The following is a 20,438-nucleotide window of genomic DNA, read 5'->3' as shown; positions in this document are numbered from 1 at the left end:
CTTGGATGTTGGACGCCAGAATAGGGTAGGAGGATGGCGTTGGATGCCAGTTTCGGGCCTTCAATTATGAAGCAAAGTACAAACTATTATACATTGCTGAAAAGTTCTAGAAGTTAGCTTTCCATAGCCATTGAGAACGCTCCATTTGGAATTCTATAGCTCCATAAAAGCTCTTTCGAGGGCAGGGAGGTCAGATCCGGATAGCATCTGCAGTGCTTTCTTTGCCTCTGAATCAGACTTTTTCTCCAGCTCCTCAATTTCAGCCAGAAAATACCTGAAATTGCATAAAAAACCACAAACTCAAAGCAGAATCCAAAAATGTAAATTTTACACTAAAACCTATAAAAACTTAATAAAACTTAAACAAAACATACTAAAAACTATATGAAAATGATGGCAAAAAGCAAATAAAATATCCGCTCATCACCCATTGCAACATCCTTCCTACCAAGTCCATCTTTTGTAAAATGTGTTTCATCGGCTGGTAAGTATGGACTTTGATGGTATCAGCTTGGAAGTAAGGTCGGAGTCTTCGAGATGTGAGGATAAGAGCATAAGCAAACTTTTCTATCTTTTGACATTTCAACTCTGCCCCATATAAGGCTTTGCTGACAAAATAGATAGATTGCTGTCCCTTTTCATCTTTTTGAATTAGGCCTGAAGCTATGGCTTGGCTTCCTACTGCCAAGTATAGCACGAGCTATTCCCCTTTGATAGGTCAGGTAAGTATGGGGAGCTGTCCTAGAAATGCTTTGAAGTCCTGAAAGGCTTGCTCACATTCTGGCGTCCACTCGAATTGCATCCCATTCCTTAGGACTGAATATAAGGTAAGTGATTTCAGAGCTGACCCGACTAAGAATCTGGATAGAGATGCCAACCTTCTATTTAATTACTGGACCTCTTTGACACAAGTCGGACTTTTCATGTTGAGTATAGCCTGACACTTCTCTGGATTTCCTTCTATGGCTCTTTGGATTAACATGAACCTTAAAAACTTTTCGGCTTCTACTGTGAAGGTGCATTTTGAGGGGTTTAGCCTCATTTCATACTTCCATATTGTAGAGAACACCTCGGAGAGATCGTAAAATAAGGTCATTGATAAACCACTATTTTATGCTTTATCTTGTGCTCAATTGAGTGATTTTTATCAACTCTTTACCCACTTATTCATACTAATTGCATGGTTTTACATTTTCCTTCCTGATTTTGTTCTATGATTGAAAACATGCTTACTATAGTCTTAATTTGCTAATATTAATCCTCTCTTATTACCATTAGATGCCTTGATATGTGTGTTAAGTGATTTTAGAGTTTACAGGGCAGGAATGGCTCAGAGGATGGAAAGGAAACATGCAAAAATGGAAGGAATACAAGAAGATGGAGAAATTGCTAAGCTGTCCAGCCTGACCTCTTCGCACTCAAACAGCTATAACTTTAGCTACAGAGGTCCAAACGATGTGGTTCCCATTGCGTTGGAAAGCTAACGTCTAGGGCTTCGATTTGATATATAATATGAAATAGTTTCTCTGACGCTAAGCGATGCGACCGCGTGACCCATGCGGTCGTGTCGTAGTGATGAAAATCAGCGTGTTTGAATTCGCAACCAGCGAATTCTGGGCTGTTTCTGACCCAATTTGCGGCCCAGAAAACACAGATTAGAGGCTATAAAGTGGGGGAATGCATCCATTCATAAACAGGCTTTCACATTCACAATTTTAGGAGTAGATGTAGTTTTTAGAGAGAGAGGTTCTCTCCTCTCTCTTAGGATTAGGATTTAGGACTTCTCTTAGGAGTGACTCTCAATCCCAGGTTTAATGTTCTTTTTATTTATTTTCTCAATTCAATTTATGAACATCTATGCCAGATTTAATTTCTTTTGTTAATGCAATTTGAGGTATTTTCAGATTTAATTTTGCTTTGCTTTATTTATATTGATGCTTTTTAATTTAGATATTTTCTTCCTTTTGGCTTTGGTTAAGTAATTGGTAACGCTTGAGCTGTCAATAAAGCAGTGATTGAAATTGGGAGTTGCTCCAGTAACTCTAGTCTTTCCATAGGAATTGACTAGGACCTGAGGATTAAGCTAATTAATCCACTTGATCTACCTTCATAGTTAGAGGTTAACAAAGTGAGATTAAAATCCAAATTTCATCACAATTGATAAGGATAGGACCTCCAGTTCTAATACTTTGCCAAGAGTTTATTTTATTATTATTATTTTATTTTTCTTATCATTCAACATACTGCTTCCCTACATTCTAAAACCCCTTCCTTACAAGACTCATAACCAATAATAAGAACATACCTCCCTGCAATTCCTTGAGAAGACGACCCGAGGTTTAAATACTCGGTTATCAATTTCAAAGGGGTTTGTTACTTGTGACAACCAAAACGTTTGCACAAAGGAATTTTTGTTGGTTTAGATACTATATCTACAACGTGACTATTTTTATGAAATTTCTTTACTAGCAAAAAAATCCTAACGTCAAAATGGCGCCGTTGCCGGGGAATTGCAAACGTGTGCCTTATTATTGGTTATTGTAAATATTTGCTTTTTGATCTGTTTTTATTTTTTTTTTTTTTTTTTTTTTTCATATTTTTAAAGGTTTTTGTTTTTTTTTTTTAAATTTTTTTTTTTTTTTTTCTTTTTTCAAATAATTAATTTTAAAAATCAATTTTCAAAATTCAAATTTAAAAAAAAATTTTCAAAATTCAAATTTAAAAATTTTCAAAATTCAAACTTAAAAATTTTTCAAATCTCAAATTTCAAGTTTCAAAATTCAAATTTCAAAATTTTAAAAATTCAAATTTCAAAAATTCAAATTTCAAAATTTCAAATTTTAATCTTCAATTTCAATTTTAAAAATTCAAAATTCTAATTTTAATTTTCAAATTCAAAAATTTGAATTTCAAATTTGCTTTTATTTTTGTTTTTAAAATTTTATTAACTAACTATGAGTTCTCACCCCTCTCGCTTCAAGTTTGATTCCAATGTTGTTGTTAGGAATGGAAACTATAATGAAAATAGGCATCAAGGTTGGAAGAATCAAAGATGGGAGGAGCCACAAGGATTTGATCAACCCTCATGGCAACAACCGCCTCCAATGGACTATCAACAACCATTCTGTGATGCATATCAAGGCAATGGCTATGGTGAGTGCTCTTTTGATTATCAACAACCACCACCATACGCCTATGAACCCCCTCCTCAATATAACTTTGGACCACCAAACTCACAAGCTCCTTTCCGCCATTCACCTCCATATGACCCTAACCCTCAACCACCATACCAACCACCTTATGAGCCATATGAACCATATATAGAACCTCCCCAATTCCAACCCAATTACTCACAAGAACCACCACTTCAATATTCACCATCTCCATATCATTATCAAGATGGACCACCTTCCTATTATGAACACTCTCTCCCAACCAATGAATCCTCATATCCACCCCAACCCCCAATGGATGACAGACTTCGTGTTATTCTTCAAAGGCAAGAAAGGATGAATAAGAGTGTGCATAATTTCTTGGCCACCTTCGGCGAGTTAGTAAATATAATAGCTTCCCAATATCTGAGCACTCAAAAAACTTCCATGGCTACATGTGGAGAATCAAAAGAAGAGCAAAGCATGAAGGAGACACTAGAAACTTCGGTGGACAATGAGAAACATGGCTTTGTATTGGAACAAGTGGAGGAAGCCATAATAGTTTCAGAGGAAGAAGTGGTTGAAGACTTAGGAGATGCTGAACCTCCATGGAAAAGTCAAGACATAGAACCTCTTTCCAAGACGGTTGCATTTGATGTTGAGGAGGGTGCCCAAGGCATGTCATGGTTAAAGACTTGGAAGTGGTCGATCAAGAGATGGAGATTCAAGTAGAAGAAGCACAACCTCCCATGCCCTTGGAACGCAGTGAAGAGGATATCAAATTGGAAGAAAGCTACCAAGAGGAAGAGGTTGAAATTAAAGAAGTTTGCAAAGAGGTGGAAGTTGTCAAAGAGCACAAGGGAATGGAGCTTGAAATCACCTTGCCAAAGTTATTAGAGACCCCTCCCCCTAAGTTGCCATCATCCTTCACAACATTCAAGTGGATAAAATTCATATCCCTTAGCTTTCTAATCCCACTTGAATATGGGCTACTGGAGACGGATGGTCAACTTAGAGCTCTTTGTAACATTAAGAGTAAGAGGAAGATGGTCAGTAGTAAGAATTGTCCTGCAAGGTTCATTATGGTTGGAAGCTTTGAGTTTAAACGCAAAGGTTGGTGTAGAGCTCAACTGAATGGGTCTAGGAAGTTGGTTGGCCGCTTTAGTGAGAATTCAGATTGCTTGCCACCCGGATGGAAAAATGATGATCAACAAGAAGATGGGTGCAAAGGTAAGGTCTGGGACCCCGGAATTCAATCTAGAAATCAGCACTCTTGGGGCCTTGTCACTTGCTTTAACTTACTTGAAGGCTTTCTGCGCCTAGTTTGGGACCCCGGAGGTTACTGGAATCACAAACATTGGTGGAGATTCCTGGATGAGTTCAAGCACAAGCTACCATAACAGGGAGCTCACCAAATGTCCAACTTAAGGACTTTAACTAAAAGTGCTAGGTGGGAGACAACCCACCATGGTATGATTGTTCCTTTTTCATTTTTATTTAGTTTTATTTTTTTCGAGTTTTATTTTATTTTATTGTATTGAACTTGGAATTTTGCATAACATTCATATTAGCATTGCATTCTGCATACTGCATTACAAAAAAAAAGATTTTCGTACGCGACGCGATAGCGTCGCCGACGCATCCGCGTCGTATGTGCATTTGGAAGAAAATGAGGTTGAACAGAGGGTCACGCGAAAGCGTGGCTGGAGGCGCGCTAATGGCACAAATTGATCCACGCGACCGCGTCGCTGATGCGGCCGTGTCATTTGCAAAATAGCTTCCCCACATGTCCGCGTCACCCACGCGACCGCGTGGCCCTGTAAATCGACGTAACAAGGGTGTATGGTCGAAAGTTGAGCTGGAATTGGGCTGGACCCGTGCTAGCAGCACAAGCCCTGCCACGCGAACGCGTCACTCACGCGTCCGCGTCATATTGGAAATAAGGCCACCCGCACGATCGCGTCGACCACGCGACCGCGTCACCCTGGATTTTGGCAATACTAAGTTTTGAACAAAGAGTTGTGCGACCGCGAGGCTGCACTCGCGCCATTAGCACAAATCGAGTCACGCGATTGCGTGCCCCACGCGTCCGCGTCACCCAACCTTATCGCGCACCACGCGACCGCGTCACCTATGCGACCGCGTCGCCAGCGTCGCACAACCTATCCAGATTAGTGCCAATTATCTTATTTTTCTTTTCTAATCCTAATTTCTTCTATCTTTTCTTCTTTGTTACTTACTTTATTTCTTTCCCTTCATATTCTTCTTATCTTTCATTTTATTTTACTTCATTTATTTGCATATTTCATTCATTGCATTATTCTCATTGGTGTTGGAAATTTATTTGGGTCTTATTTTTGTGGATTATTAAAATAGTTTGACAATTATATATTACTTTTTAAAGGGTTGCTTGCATGTTCAATTTAATACATTCAATAACTTATTTACCATGCATGCTATGTATTTGTGAAAAAGCCCGTATGGCATTGAACACTATTTTAAATTATTCTACTATTAATGCCTGTTGTTTTTCACAAAACCCCTTTCATGTTTTATTGATTACATATAATTGTTATTACAAACATGTTGATAGTTTGAAAGACTTGGTAATCTAACTTGGACATTGAATGCTTGATCTATACTACTCATGCCTTTGTCAGCATGCCAATAAACACCTTGCATTCACTTGTCATCATATGCACTAGCTATTTTTCATTGATGACTTTTCACATGTACTCATGAGCATGTGTCAACGTCATTCTTCTTTATTGTGTATTGATTACCACCTTTCCCGCTCTCTTCCTTGCTCTAACCCTTAGCTTTAAAAGTCACTTTCTTTTTCCCTTTTCAGGATAGCCACCAAGAAGGGTAAAGAGAAAGCTACTCCCAAATCACCGGCAAGGAAAGGAACAAAAAGAGCCACAGTTGAAACAACCCGTCCACCTGCAAATCTCAGCATGCACCGAGGACGGTGCAATCTTTAAGTGTGGGGAGGTCAATACCAATCTCCATGGGTTATTCACTCTTCTATCTCAACACCATTGTTTTATTCTCTTTCCATTATTGCATTTGCATATTTAATTGCATGTTTATTTGATTTTATGCATTTAGCCACTGCTTGGTTAAAATATTAAGTTTCTTTTCAAGACCCTATTTTTGAAAATTTTCACTAATTTAAATCAATAATTAAATTTTTTTTGTGATAAAACTTGTTTGAAGTTGTATTTGGAACATGGTTTTTGAGCCAAAGTACACACAACCTGTGAGATTTTGAGCTTATTTACATGGTTACATTATTTAACCATAAATTTTTATTCCTGTGTGTTTTCTTCTCTATGATTGTAATCTATATTTTATTCCAATCTATATGTCTATTATTTAGTGTATTTACATGCTTGCATATGATTGAGGCCATTATTTGATTTTAGCTCACTTATCCCAAATAAGCCTACCCTTTAAATCACCCTTGTCAGCCACTTTGAGCCTTGAAATCCCCATTTGTCCCATATCTTACCACATCACTAGCCTTAAGCGGAAAATAAATTAATTATCCCAATTGAATCTTTGGTTAGCTTAAGATAGTGTGTTAATTAAGTGTGGGAAAACTGTGGGAACATGGGTTAATAAAGGAAAAGTATAATGTTTCTAATTTATTTGAATATCAAGAATTTGGGAACCTACTCATGAAAAACCAAAATAGAAAAATAATAGAAAATCCATGTGCATTGATAAGTTATGTTTGTTTCTCTACAAAAAAAAAAAGGAGAAAAAAGAGAAAAATCCAAAAATACTCAATAAATAAGTAAATAACAGGACAAAATTACCCCAATATTAAGTTTAATAAAAGATCAATGCACATGTGATAAAAAAAAAAAAAATTTGGTACATGAGTATGGGAATTATACAAAAGTGGGAATTATGGGTAGCTAGGCATGAATTTAAAAGTATATAGAGTATATGTATATTAGGTGAGAGCTTAGGTTAATTAAAGATTCAATTTATAAAGCTCACTTAGCCATATATATACCTTTACCCTTACCTTAGTCCCATTACAACCTTGAAAAAGACCTCATGATGTTTGCATTGGTATATTAAATATTGTTGATTGGTTAGATGAAGAACAAGGTTTAGAAAGCATGACTAGAGAAGAGTAGAGTGAATAACCCTATACACTTGAGAGATTAGAGTGATATACACTACTAGTGAGGGTTCAATGCTTGATTCTATGTTCCCTGCTTTCATGAGCTGTCTTCTTACAAGTTTACTTGCTTTTTATTGTACGATTTGAATTAGTGGAAATTGGTTTGTATTTGTCTAGCAGAACTTATTTACTTTTAACCAAGTAGGTAGTAACATTTTTTGCATGTAGTTGCATTCATATACATAGGTTGCATTTCATACATTTTACCATTCCTCTTCACTTTTATAGTTCTCTTGAGCTTAGCATGAGGACATGCTAATGTTTAAGTGTGGGGAGGTTGATAAACCACTATTTTATGGTTTATCTTGTGCTCAATTGAGTGATTTTTATCAACTCTTTACCCACTTATTCATACTAATTGCATGGTTTTACATTTTCCTTCCTAATTTTGTGCTATGATTGAAAACATGCTTTCTATGGTCTTAATTTGCTAATATTAATCCTCTCTTATTACCATTAGATGCCTTGATATGTGTGTTAAGTGATTTCAGAGTTTATAGGGCAGAAATGGCTCCGAGGATGGAAAGGAAGCATGCAAAAATGGAAGGAATACAAGAAGTTGGAGAAATTGCTAAGCTGTCCAGCCTGACTTCTTCGCACTCAAACGACTATAACTTTAGCTACAGAGATCCAAATGACGCGGTTTCAGTTGCGTTGGAAAGCTAACGTCTAGGGCTTCGATTTGATATATAAGATCATATAGTTGCCTTGAAGCTAGGCGACGCGACTGCGTGACCCATGCGGCCCATCGCAGTGACAAAAATCAGCGTGTTTGAATTCGCAACCAGCGAATTCTGGGCTGTTTCTGACCCAGTTTGCGGCCCAGAAAATACAGATTAGAGGCTATAAAGTGGGAGAATGCATCCATTCATAAACAGGCTTTCACATTCACAATTTTAGGAGTAGATGAAGTTTTTAGAGAGAGAGGTTCTCTCCTTTCTCTTAGGATTAGGATTTAGGACTTCTCTTAGGAGTGACTCTCAATCCCAGGTTCAATGTTCTTTTTATTTATTTTCTCAATTCAATTTATGAACATCTATGCCAGATTTAATTTCTTTTGTTAATACAATTTGAGGTATTTTCAGATTTAATTTAGATATTTTCTTCCTTTTGGCTTTGGTTAAGTAATTGGTAACGCTTGAGCTGTCAATAAAGCAGTGATTGAAATTGGGAGTTGCTCCAATAACTCTAGTCTTTCCATAGGAATTGACTAGGACCTGAGGATTAAGCTAATTAATCCACTTGATCTACCTTCATAGTTAGATGTTAACAAAGTGAGATTAAAATCCAAATTTCATCACAATTGATAAGGATAGGACCTCCAGTTCTAATACCTTGCCAAGAGTTTATTTTATTATTATTATTTTATTTTTCTTATCATTCAACATACTGCTTCCCTACTTTCTAAAACCCCTACCTTACAAGACTTATAACCAATAATAAGAACATACCTCCCTGCAATTCCTTGAGAAGACGACCCGAGGTTTAAATACTCGGTTATCAATTTCAAAGGGGTTTGTTACTTGTGACAACCAAAACATTTGCACGAAGGGATTTTTGTTGGTTTAGATACTATATCTACAACGCGACTATTTTTATGAAATTTCTTTACTAGCAAAAAAATTCCCTAGCCTCTCAGGACCAGTGGGTCCCACAGCATCTTTACCTACCCCACTTCTTCCTTCTTTCTTTCTCACTTCCCCATACACACTTTCCTATAAATCCTAGCCCAATCACATTCACATCACTTTTCCAAATCCATCATAAATCCCACCAATCCCCACCCACTTCAAAATCAAATTTTCCTCCCATTTACCCCACCTATCATATAACCTACCCTAGCCCACTCCTATAAATACCCTTCATTCTAACCCTTCATACCCACACCTCTCATACACATCAAAACCCCCTTGACCGAATTACATTCTCCTTCCATCTCCTTCTATTTTCTTTTTCTTCTACTCTATTCTTCTCTTTTCTTTATTTTTGTTTGAGGACAAGTAAAGCTTTTAAGTTTGGTGTTGGAAAAGCATTGCTTTTTGCTTTCCATTACCACTTATGGCACCCAAGGTTGGACAATCCTCTAGAAAGAGAAAAGGAAAGGCAGTAGCCGCCACCTTTGAATCTTGGGAGATGGAAAAATTCATCACCAAAGCCCACCAAGACCACTTCTATGAAGTAATGGCAGAGAAGAAGGTGATCCCTGAGGACCCTTTCAGGCTCAAGAAGAATGAGTATCCGAAAATCCGAAGAGAGATCTAGAGAAGAGGTTGGAAAGTCCTAACCAATCCCATCCAAGAGGTTGGGATCTTAATGGTGCAAGAGTTCTATGCTAATGCATGGGTCATGAATAACCATGACATTAGTGTGAACCCAAATCCTAAGAATTGGAGCACCATGGTCCGAGGGAGAATCTTAGATTTTAGCCCAGAAAGTGTGAGGTTGGCGTTTAACTTGCCTTTGATGCAAAGAGATCCACATCCTTACACTAGGAGAATCCACTTTGATCATAGACTGGATCAAGTGCTCTCAGACATCTGTGTGGAAGGAGCACAATGGAAAAGGGATTCCCAAGGCAAGCCCATTCAACTAAGAAGGCTTGACCTCAAGCCCATAGCTAGAGGATGGTTGGAATTCATCTAACGCTCTATCAACCCCACTAGCAACCGGTCAAAAGTGACTATTAAAAGAGCCATCATGATCCATTGCATCATGCTTGGAAGTGAGGTGGAAGTACATGAGGTGATCCCTCAAGAATTTTACAAGATAGTTGAGAAGCCTTCCACCAAAGCAAGGTTGGCATTCTCACTCCTCATCTGTCATTTATGCAATTCAGCTGGAATTGTCATAGAGGGAGATATCTCCATTGAGGAGGATAAGCTAATCACTAAGAAGAGGATAGAGCAAACTAGAGAGCATGCACATGAGCCTATGCAGCCACCTTAGCCTGAGATACCTCACGGGATATATTTTCCTCCTCAATGCTATTGGGATCAATGGCATACTTCCATGGGAGAATTAAACTCTAACATGAATCAGTTGAGGATGGAGCATCAAGAGCATTCCACCATCCTCAATGAAATTAGAGAAGATCAAAGGGCTATGAGGGAAGAACAACAAAGACAAATGAGTGACATTGAAGAGATCAAGCACCACATTGGATCCTCAAGGAGGAGCACAAGCTGCCACCATTAAGGTGGATTTGTTCTCTTTACCCCCTTTCCTTATGTTATTTTTCTATTTTCTGTTATGCTTTATTGTCTGTTCTCTTATTCTTATTGTATGATCATTTTTATCTATGTCTTAAAGTTATAAAATATTCCATATGTCTCTCACCTTGCTTAAAAGAAAATTTTAATTGAAAAAAAATGAGAGATACATAAATTTCAAGTTATATAATAAGAATAGTTTAATTATTTTGATGTGGTGGCATTGCTTTTGTTTTCTGAATGTATGAATAAATAGTGCATATTTGAAGTTGAAATTTTAGAATGTTGGCTCTTGAAAGAATGATGAAAAAGAAAAAGTATTATTGGTAATTTGAAAAATCTAAATAAATTGATTCTTGAAGCAAGAAAAAGCAGCAAAAAGAAAAAGAAAAAGCATGTTGCAAAAGAAAAAAACAATGCATGCGAAAAATAATAAAAAAGAAAAAAATAAATAAATAAATAAATAAATAAATAAATAAATAAATAAATAAATAAAAAGCAGAAAAAGCCAATAGCTCTTTAAACCAAAAGGCAAGAGCAAAAAGCCAATAAACCTTTAAACCAAAAGACAAGGGTAAAAGGATCCAAAGATCCTAAGAGTGTGCTTAATAACTCTGGGCATCTCTATCTGGGAATTCTAGCAAAGTTGAATCACAATCCGAAAGAGTTCACCCAGTTAAAGTGTCTGTGGCATTTATGTATCCGGTGGTAATACTGGAAAACAAAGTGCTTAGGGTCACGGCCAAGACTCTGAAAGCTATGTTTAAGAATAAAATAGAACTGAACTAGGAGAGTCAATAATATCCTCTGGATTTTAAGTTTCTAAAGAAACCAACATTTCTGAGTTTCAATGGATAGTAAGATGCCAAAACTATTCTGAAGTAAAAAGCTACTAAGTCTCGCTCATCTAATTGAAACTGAGCGTCATTGGAAACTCTGAGATTTATTGTATCTTACTCTTCTTTTTATCCTATTATTTTTTTAGTTGCTTGGGGACAAGCAATAGTTTAAGTTTGGTGTTGTGATGAGCGGATATTTTATACGCTTTTTGACATCATTTTCATATAGTTTTTAGCATGTTTTGTTTGATTTTTATTAAGTTTTCATAGGTTTTAGTATAAAACTCACATTTTTGGATTCTACTTTGAATTTTTGTATTTTTGTATAATTTCAGGTATTTTCTGGCTGAAATTGAGGAGCTGGAGCAAAAGTCTGATTCAGAGAAAGAGAAAGCACTGCAGATGCTGTCTGGATCTGTCCTCCTTGCACTCGAAAGAGCTTTTCTAGAGCAACAGAAGTCCAACTGGAGTGTTTTAACGGAAATGGAAAGCTGACTTCCAGAGCTTTCCGGCAATGTATAATAATCCATACTTTGCTTCAGAATAGAAGGCCAAAAACTGGAGTCCAACGCCAGCCTCCTGCCCCAGTCCAGGCGTTCAGCGCCCACAAGTAGGAGACCATCATCCAAATGTCCAAAGAGGACCCCCAAGCCAGCGTTCAATGCCTTAGAGGTCTCATAGCACATGGATCTCAATTAAGCTCAGCCCAAACACTCACCAAGTGGGCCCCAGAAGTAGATTTTAGCCCTAAAAATATTTTTTTACCCTTACTAGTCATTAGTTTAGTATTAAAGAGAGAAGATCACACTTGTTTAGGATCTCTTCTAGCATATTTCGTTTTTCACATTGTATTTTCTATCAGTATGAATTTTTAAACCTCCTAGGTTTAGGGGAGGAGCCTTGCTGAGTTTTATGGTTTAATAAAAGTACTACTGTTTCTTTCTCAATTTGTGTCTGATTCTCTATTCTAAGATGTATCTTCGTTCTTCATCAATATGAATACGTTGAACTGGCATAAGGTTATCACATTCTACATGGGTTCAGAGTGATTCTTTCATCAGACAATGATGAACCACCAGCTAGATTATACATCTCTCTAATGGCTAATCCACGACTTCGTTGAGGACTTGTCGAGACACCAGTTCAGCTGAGGTATGGGGAGATTAGGGTCTCTGTGGTAGAGGCTAGAACCCAAAGGCACAACATTCTCTGATTCAGAAGATTCTACCTTGTTTGTGGCGTTTCGAGTAGGATCATTAAGGAGAATGGACTGCAGGAGCTTCACCCTCAATCAGAATGGATCCATACTAACCTTGGGGTTCAGATCTGGAAGAGATTGGCGACCGCGGCCATACGGTGTTGATCACATACAGCCTGCCATAGAAGAAATCATTCACAATTGAAGAAAATAGTAATACCGGAGTTAATCCAGAAGGACAAAGCATCTCCAAGCCTTAACCATCTTCTTATCACTGCTTATAATCAAACCTTGTAATTCCATCTTTCATTCCTTTTATGCTTTTAACCAAATTCAAACCAACAACTCTTCTATCCACCTGACTAAGATCTGCAAGATAACCATAGCTTACCTTAAACCACAATCCTCGTGGGATCGACCTTGAGTCACTCAGGTATTACTTGGACGACCCAGTGCACATGCTGGTTCAGTTGTACGAAATATGGGAATTCGTGCACCAACAATCACAGAAACACATATTATAGAGAAGTATACGCAAACATGTATGATGCATGTCTGTCCTATGCAGGTCATGAGCTCATGTGTCAGTTGTCTACCCGCTCCCGAAATTACCCAGGCACAAGTCCCAGATATGGCTTTCCTGATGCATACATTGTGCATATAAGTCTTACGAACAGGCCACATACAATGTGAATTTTAAATGTGTTGTAATATGCTTACATCTGGAAAATAGTTCACAATGTGTTGGCAACCTCACTATACATTTAGCCCTAAGGCCCAAACAAAGTTGCATCTGTTCTCATGTGGTAGACAATCTTTTAGAGTCTTTTTATCTTTGCTCTCTGCTCTCCTGTAGCATAGATCCCTTTAATTGATACATCCTCTTCCTTTCTGTGCTCTGCTCTCCTGTGGCAAAAGTTTGTTAGAATCTTTAAGTCTTTGCTCTCTGCTCTTCTGTAGCAAACATCTGCTCTCATGTGGCAAATAACCCTTTAATCTTTTTCTTTCTTCTTCTTCTTTTCTTTTCTATTTATCATTCTTTTATTTTTCTTACTTTTGTTTCTTTTATTCCTGCTCTCTGCTCTCCTGTGGTAGAGGTTCTTTAGATTCTTTTAATCTTTTCTTTTATTTTTCTTTTATTTTTCTTGTTTTATTACCAGAAATCATCTTGACACTCTTCCCTCATCTTTTCCTAGATGTTTTATGAAGAGTGAATCATAAAATTCTCAACTTAGGTTTGTCTTTCTATAACTTTTAAGTAAGTTACTAATTAACTCTTCTATTCTGTTAAAATACAAATTACTAATATATAATATTTTAAAAGTACATAGATAATAATCTTAATGCCAGAGTAAGAGTAGTATTTTCTCTATTACCCAAAACTTATTAACTTAAACTTTAAAAAATCTTATTACTCAAAACTCATTAACTTAAGCTTTTATAAATTATACACTATAAAAAGGGGGTTAAAATGGCAGTTATTTTGGGAAATTCTAACCGCCATTATGACCAAAACTGGCGCCTCCTAGAAACGCCGTCATTCTGGGCGCCACGCCGTAATAACCTGTGGATAATATGGCGGTTTTTTGAGGGTTAAAATGGCAGTTTGTAACCGCCATTATTTTCGCATAAAATGGCAGTTTTTGAACAGCCGCCGTTTTTACCAGGCTGTTGTGGCATCAGTTTTGTTTAAAATGGCGGTTGAAAACCGCCATTTTTACCATTATAACCGTCATTTTTACCAGATTATAATGGCATCTTTTGTGTTTAAAATGACAGTTTCTAGCCGCCGTTTTTACCAGGTTATAATGGCATCTTTTGTGTTTAAAATGGTAGTTTTTAACTGCCGTTTCTACCAGCATATAATGGCATTATTTTCATTTAAAATGGGGGTTTCTAACCGCCGTTTGTACCTAATTATAATGACAATTTTATGCTTTTTAAAATAAGATTGAAACTACCAATTTAAAGTGATATTTTCGAAACTCACTTAAAAATCTTGTAATAAGCAAAAGGCATAGTCATAAATCAAACATCATAAGATGATTTTTAATTCATACATGATCCAAAAGTCATAATCCAAGTCATAATTGAAATGTCATAATCCAAAAACAAAGTATCAAAGAAACATTTTTCAATAATACGTCTTAACATATAATTCTTAATATACGTCTTAACATATCAAGCAAGGTCATGCTTCCTTGTTGCTTGCTCCAGAAGACCTACTTCCTAACTCTTTTGGTGATGGAATCTCACTCTCCTGATCCAATCTCTACAACAAAAATATAACTATTATGAGCACAAGAAATGCAAGAAAAAGGCATATATTGATATACATTTATCATGTCTAATTACATAGCATTGATACAATAATGAGTAAATTTTTTCATATAAGTGGTATATAAATCAGTAAATCACCATGCCATAATGCTTTATGAGTCTTCCATTTGATATTCATCAAATTGATCAAGATCAACTTCATATAAATTGATTCATGAACAAATTTTACAAAGTTCCATCACTTTAAAATTCTTCCATCTTTCAGTACGTTGTATTTGTTTTGAAACAAAAAAATTTGACTCTGTTTTCACACATTGAACTATAAAATTTATAAATCAATGGTTAAATAAACATCTTATACAAAAGATCTCGATTTCTAAAGGTTATTGATAAAATAGAACTATACTTTCTAGGTTCTAAGATAGAATTAATCCACATATGGCCACAACTCCACAAGTTATACTTACTACCCCTTTAGCAATGCTATCAAGAGCAACTGAGCAATTAAGCGAAGTCAAGAACATATACTATCAATTCTATATCTCACCCATAGTTTTCATTCACATATGCCCAGGGTTTTGATAAAAGAAGAATACATGATTGGAATTGTATAATGTGTACGTTTCTTTTTAATATTTAGACCGGACTCAATGTGGAAAGCTTCCATATTGATAATGGATTATTTTACATGAAAATTTGTTTCAACAATTTCATGTGAAGAGAAGTTCAGAACAACGAATAAAGTTGATACCGTTAAATATTAATGCAAAATACTGTACACACAAGACAAGATTTACTATCACTCTAGCATAAGCTAGCACTACTACTAATTATATTAATAATAGGAATCATAAGCAGAATATGAATGTACCTATGAAACTTATTGAGTAGGGAACATTCCAGCCAATTGTATTGGAATTTTACCTCCTTCCTTAGAAGCAATATAGGAGACTAGCGCTTGCAATTGCGCTTTAACGGTAGCCAACTCTTCTTGCACATTTGAACCACAAGTAGATGATGTGCCAACATCATTTGAAGAACCTACATTCATTTGACTAATCCTTGTAGTGTTGTTCTTGAAAGCAATTGTTGGAACAGCTCCCATACCTAAACCTCGAACACGACCAGGGTGCTCTTTCCCAAAAACTACTCCAAGAGCATCAAGAGGAGAATTAACAGTTGATTCCATCGGTTGTTGGCTGCTATGTGCTTCAATCTTCTCCTACATATATAAAAAGAAAGAGAAAGAATAAAAAAATAGTATTATCTTATAAAAAAGAAAGAAAAAGAAATACAAACAAGTTACTTATTGCATTTTAGTCTTACCGCTATTTCTTTAGCCTTTTCATTAACATAACTTCCATCTATTTTCTTGTGAGTGATGTCCCACATTTGAACCCTACTAACTTCTTTTCCCGTCTCTTCCGTCTAAAATTTAAGAAAAGTAGAAAGACTCGATCAAAAAATAGCAGCCTACTAAATTAGATTAGATATGTAGAAAATTAAGAGATGATGCATGCATTATATTTGAGATAGATTAGATATGCATGCATTAATTGATTACCAATTCAGCCCTTCTTCTTGCAATTGATTTAGCACCTGAAGTATGAAGAATTATTTGTTTTTGCCAAATTTCTTGATTCCTCTTACAAATTTTCTACAAGTTAAATTTGGACACAATTATTACATTAGTTTGTTTAGTTAATAATGGGAAACCGAAGTGAATAAACACGAACAACTATGATAACAACCATTCTTCAATTGCAGATGGCAACTAGCATAGAATATAGACGAGTTTAGACCAGTTATTCGATGCATCAAATGAAAAGGATAGCATTTATAGAACAACTATGATTACATTTGCATGAAAGATGACTCCATAAAAATACTAAATTATGTAAATTTATAGCAATATTCACTTCTGCATGTTAACCGCAAGAACCATCATCTTTCAAAACTGACTTAAATAGGGTAAAAATGTGCACTAACCACAGTAATTTAGGACTAAAATAAACAGAGACTGTACCACAATTTAAGACTGCCCCGCAGCCAATAGTTCAATTGTAAAAATAAAGATCAGAACCTCTGGTAACTCTAGAGACACCCAGAAATCAAAATCACTCTTCAACAACATTGACTAGTTCATATTCAATTATATATATTCCAAAGGCTGTAAAAAAGGACAACATTTAACTAGGAGAGTAAGTACTTACCTGAGTTTCAGGCTTCAAACGATATTCTACGAATAAAGCCCATTGATCAAGAGCAATATCTTCTGGTGCATTATTTATGATATCAGTTTTACTCAACATCAGATCATAAAAATCATTCCAAATTTTTATCCTATGTTCCCTCCATTTTTTGCCAAGCGATAGGAGCAAAAATTATTTGGCCAAGTTATCACTCACTTTGAAGCAAAATCAAGCCTTCAATATTATAACAAAGAATATATATTATAACCAGCAAATATAACTAAATAATGGCAAAGAAATAAGCTTCAGAGTTTGAGTAATCTTACTAGAAAAAAAATATTCCATTGATTTTCAAAAAAGCTTGCTGGAATGTCTTACCACTTTTCAAAACTAATTGAAAATGCAACACAATCAGTGGCCAATTGCCCACAAACTCCTGCAAGGAGTCCAGCTGCTTCTCCTATTGCTGGATGATGTTTATCAAAATTGAAAATTATGCGCAAACCTTCTGGCAAATTATGCACATCCTTCACTAATAAATGAAGACGTGTACTATCTCCGTATTCATCTAAAATAGACAAATGAGTATAAATAAATGAGTATCAGACCAGACCAGAAAAGCTAGAAAACTATCTTAGCTTGCACATTCAAAGCTTAGTATATTGTTTAAATTTCTCATTAATTAATTATTAGCTATAACAGTGAACTGTATCAATCACATATAGATTATTGTTTTCTTGTCAATTACTCATATATACTTTATGAACATTATTGTCACAATGTATAGTAGTGCTATAAAATGATAAATAAATAAGAAAATAGAAGAGGTAGTTCTTTTGGGATTCTGGACCAGCCCTTATGTTATAATTAACTATCAACATATAAGCATATTGGAAGGAATTAAATTCCAATACAAGGAAGAGATCAGAGAGATGTATTTGAAGATAAAAACAAGTGAATTACTCCTCGAGATAAAAATGTTATTTAATATTAAAATCAGTTTCATGTAACTTTGTAAAAATATATATGTAATTTAATTTATAGTTAATAAAACATCTATACATACCTATGGCATCAACAGTCCAATAATATTTAGATTCACGTCCACGTTTACGTTTAGGTTCGGATGGATGCTCAGATATAGTTGCAGCAACTGATGATGGCTCAGAAGAATTTGAAGCTGCCGACTTGTCTCGGGAGGAACTTGCAGCTACTGCCGACTTGTCCCGGGAGGAACTTGCAGTTGCCGACTTGTCCCGAGAGGAATTTGAAGCTGTCGACTTGTCCCGGGAGGAATTCGCAGCTGCTGCCGACTTATCCCGGTAGGAATTTGTAGCTGCCGACGTATCTCGAGAGGAATTTGCAGCTGCTGCGGACTTGACTTATGATGCATTTGAAGCTGCCGACTTGTCTCAGGATGAATTTGCAACTGCTATTGACTTGTCTTGTGAAGAATTTGCAGCAGCTGCTGCTGCTGCTTTAAGTAGATTCTTGTACGTCTTTTGCTTTGGCATATCTGCATAATAGATCAAATCAATAATTAATAAATATAAAATAAATTGTGGATCAAAGCTTAGTAGTTGGAAATAAAATAATTAATAAGTATAGATAAAATGTGAATTATAACTAAATGAAAACTTAAATATAAATTTCATACTATAAATTAATTTAACCTCCTAACTATTCCGACATGTGCTCGTCTTCTCCAATGTCATCATCTAGTAGTTCATCATCTACCTCATCTCTTAAAAATGATAGATTATCACCATTTCCAAATAAAGAATCCAAGTTTTGCTCTAACTATGGCTCATTCTTGCATGCTTCATCATCTTCATTTCCCCCGTATCATATGAGTCTCTTGGCTTCAAATGCACGACAACACTCCAATCTTTATTCACTTCATCATTGACAAAATACACCATTCGAGCTTGTGAGGCTTCAATATATGGATCATCCTCCTCTCGATCACCACTGTGTATTACTCGTGAAAAATTAACAGAAGTAAAACCCCAACTATCCTATCTACAACCCCGTTCTCTAGTGGTGTCAGCCCATGTACATTTGAATAAAGTAACCCGAAATCGGCCGTTGTAGTTTAGTTCTATAATATCTTCTAATTTGCCATAATATGATAAATCAGCATTCCAAACATTAGCATCACTAGCGCTAGCAACACAAGGAGTTGAAGACATTAAGAAAACTCCACTATTCTGGATCTTTAACCCATTGTCTCGATTGGTAGTTCGAAAGGAGAACCCATTGATACTAAATGTAGAAAACCTCTTGGCATATCGTGATGGACCCCTTGCTAAGTATCTCAAATCCTCATGCACAGTATTCATAATGTCTGGGTTCATAAGCTATTATGATAGAACAATATATTAGTTATTATATCCACAAATACTGCTCAATATTAGCAAAAAAATGATCACTTTTCTATTTACCTGCGTAGGAAACCAAGTAACAATCTTTATTGACTCTTTTTTCTATCTCTACATTTGAAGGCCTTCTACCCTTAGATCGTCTTCGTACAAAATTTTTGAAGTCACTGCCAGATATGAAAGTTTAACTCTAACTAAACAACTATTTTCAAGTAAATAAAAAACATGTACGCAAATCCTTAAGTACTTACTCAATGAACGGTTTGACATATGGACAATTTAGAACCACATAGCGATGTGCTTGTTTTTTTTCCATAGGTGACAACTCAAATACTATGAAAGCTCCCTTAGAGTTACCCATTTGTGGAAAAAGCGAATCAACATGTGTATTGTAATTACCATCCGGACGATCATCAACATGTGGTGGCCTATTAAATCTTGTCTCAATCCCTTCTAAGTATCGAGAGCAAAATATAAGAGCTTCTTCAGCCACATATCCCTCAGCTATAGAACCTTCTGATTTAGCTTTGTTTCGTACATAGGACTTCAAATGTCCTAAATACCTAGTTTGTATAATTGGCTTTAGTAAGCAAGATATAACTAAGTGACAGGTTAAATGAACAACGATTGAAAAGAGATATTTACCTCTCAATAGGATACATCCACCTATAGTATATTGGTCCTCCAAGTTTTGCTTCATCAACTAGATGACAGGTTAAATGAACCATGATTGTAAAGAAAGAAGGAGGGAACAACATTTCTAAATGACAAAGGGTAAGGATTATTCAAGGTTGGAGCTTCTCAAGTTCAGTAAGACTTAAGCTTTTAGAGCACATCTGTTGAAAGAATGAAGACAACTCTATTAGCACTGTAGTAACTTTATCAGGTAGCACATTACGTATGGCAATGGGTAATAGTTGCTGCATAAGGACGTGCCAATCATGGCTCTTCAATCCAGAGAGCTTTCTTTGCTTCAGGTCAACACA

At 36.0% G+C, this 20,438-nt stretch overlaps 1 protein-coding gene and 1 long non-coding RNA gene across 2 annotated transcripts; both read right to left on the bottom strand.

Annotated features, from left to right (window-relative positions):
* On the bottom strand, positions 14,675 to 17,191 carry LOC107609263. The gene is made up of 5 exons (XM_021110484.1): positions 17,093 to 17,191; positions 16,444 to 16,536; positions 16,206 to 16,307; positions 15,804 to 16,101; positions 14,675 to 14,871 (listed from the first exon to the last, which is right to left on the bottom strand). The coding sequence occupies exons 1-5, from the start codon at positions 17,189 to 17,191 to the stop codon at positions 14,852 to 14,854; spliced, it is 612 nt and encodes a 203-aa protein (XP_020966143.1). The 3' UTR covers positions 14,675 to 14,851.
* LOC110271631 lies at positions 18,578 to 20,070 on the bottom strand. The gene is made up of 3 exons (XR_002362208.1): positions 19,516 to 20,070; positions 18,729 to 19,431; positions 18,578 to 18,587 (listed from the first exon to the last, which is right to left on the bottom strand). It is a non-coding gene; the product is annotated as an uncharacterized LOC110271631 (long non-coding RNA).

The sequence above is a fragment of the Arachis ipaensis genome, chromosome B01, assembly GCF_000816755.2.
Source record: "Arachis ipaensis cultivar K30076 chromosome B01, Araip1.1, whole genome shotgun sequence".
Classification (NCBI taxonomy): domain Eukaryota; kingdom Viridiplantae; phylum Streptophyta; class Magnoliopsida; order Fabales; family Fabaceae; genus Arachis; species Arachis ipaensis.
The sequence above is the reverse complement of the archived record's forward strand: the minus strand, read 5'-3'. Positions and strand labels throughout refer to the sequence as shown.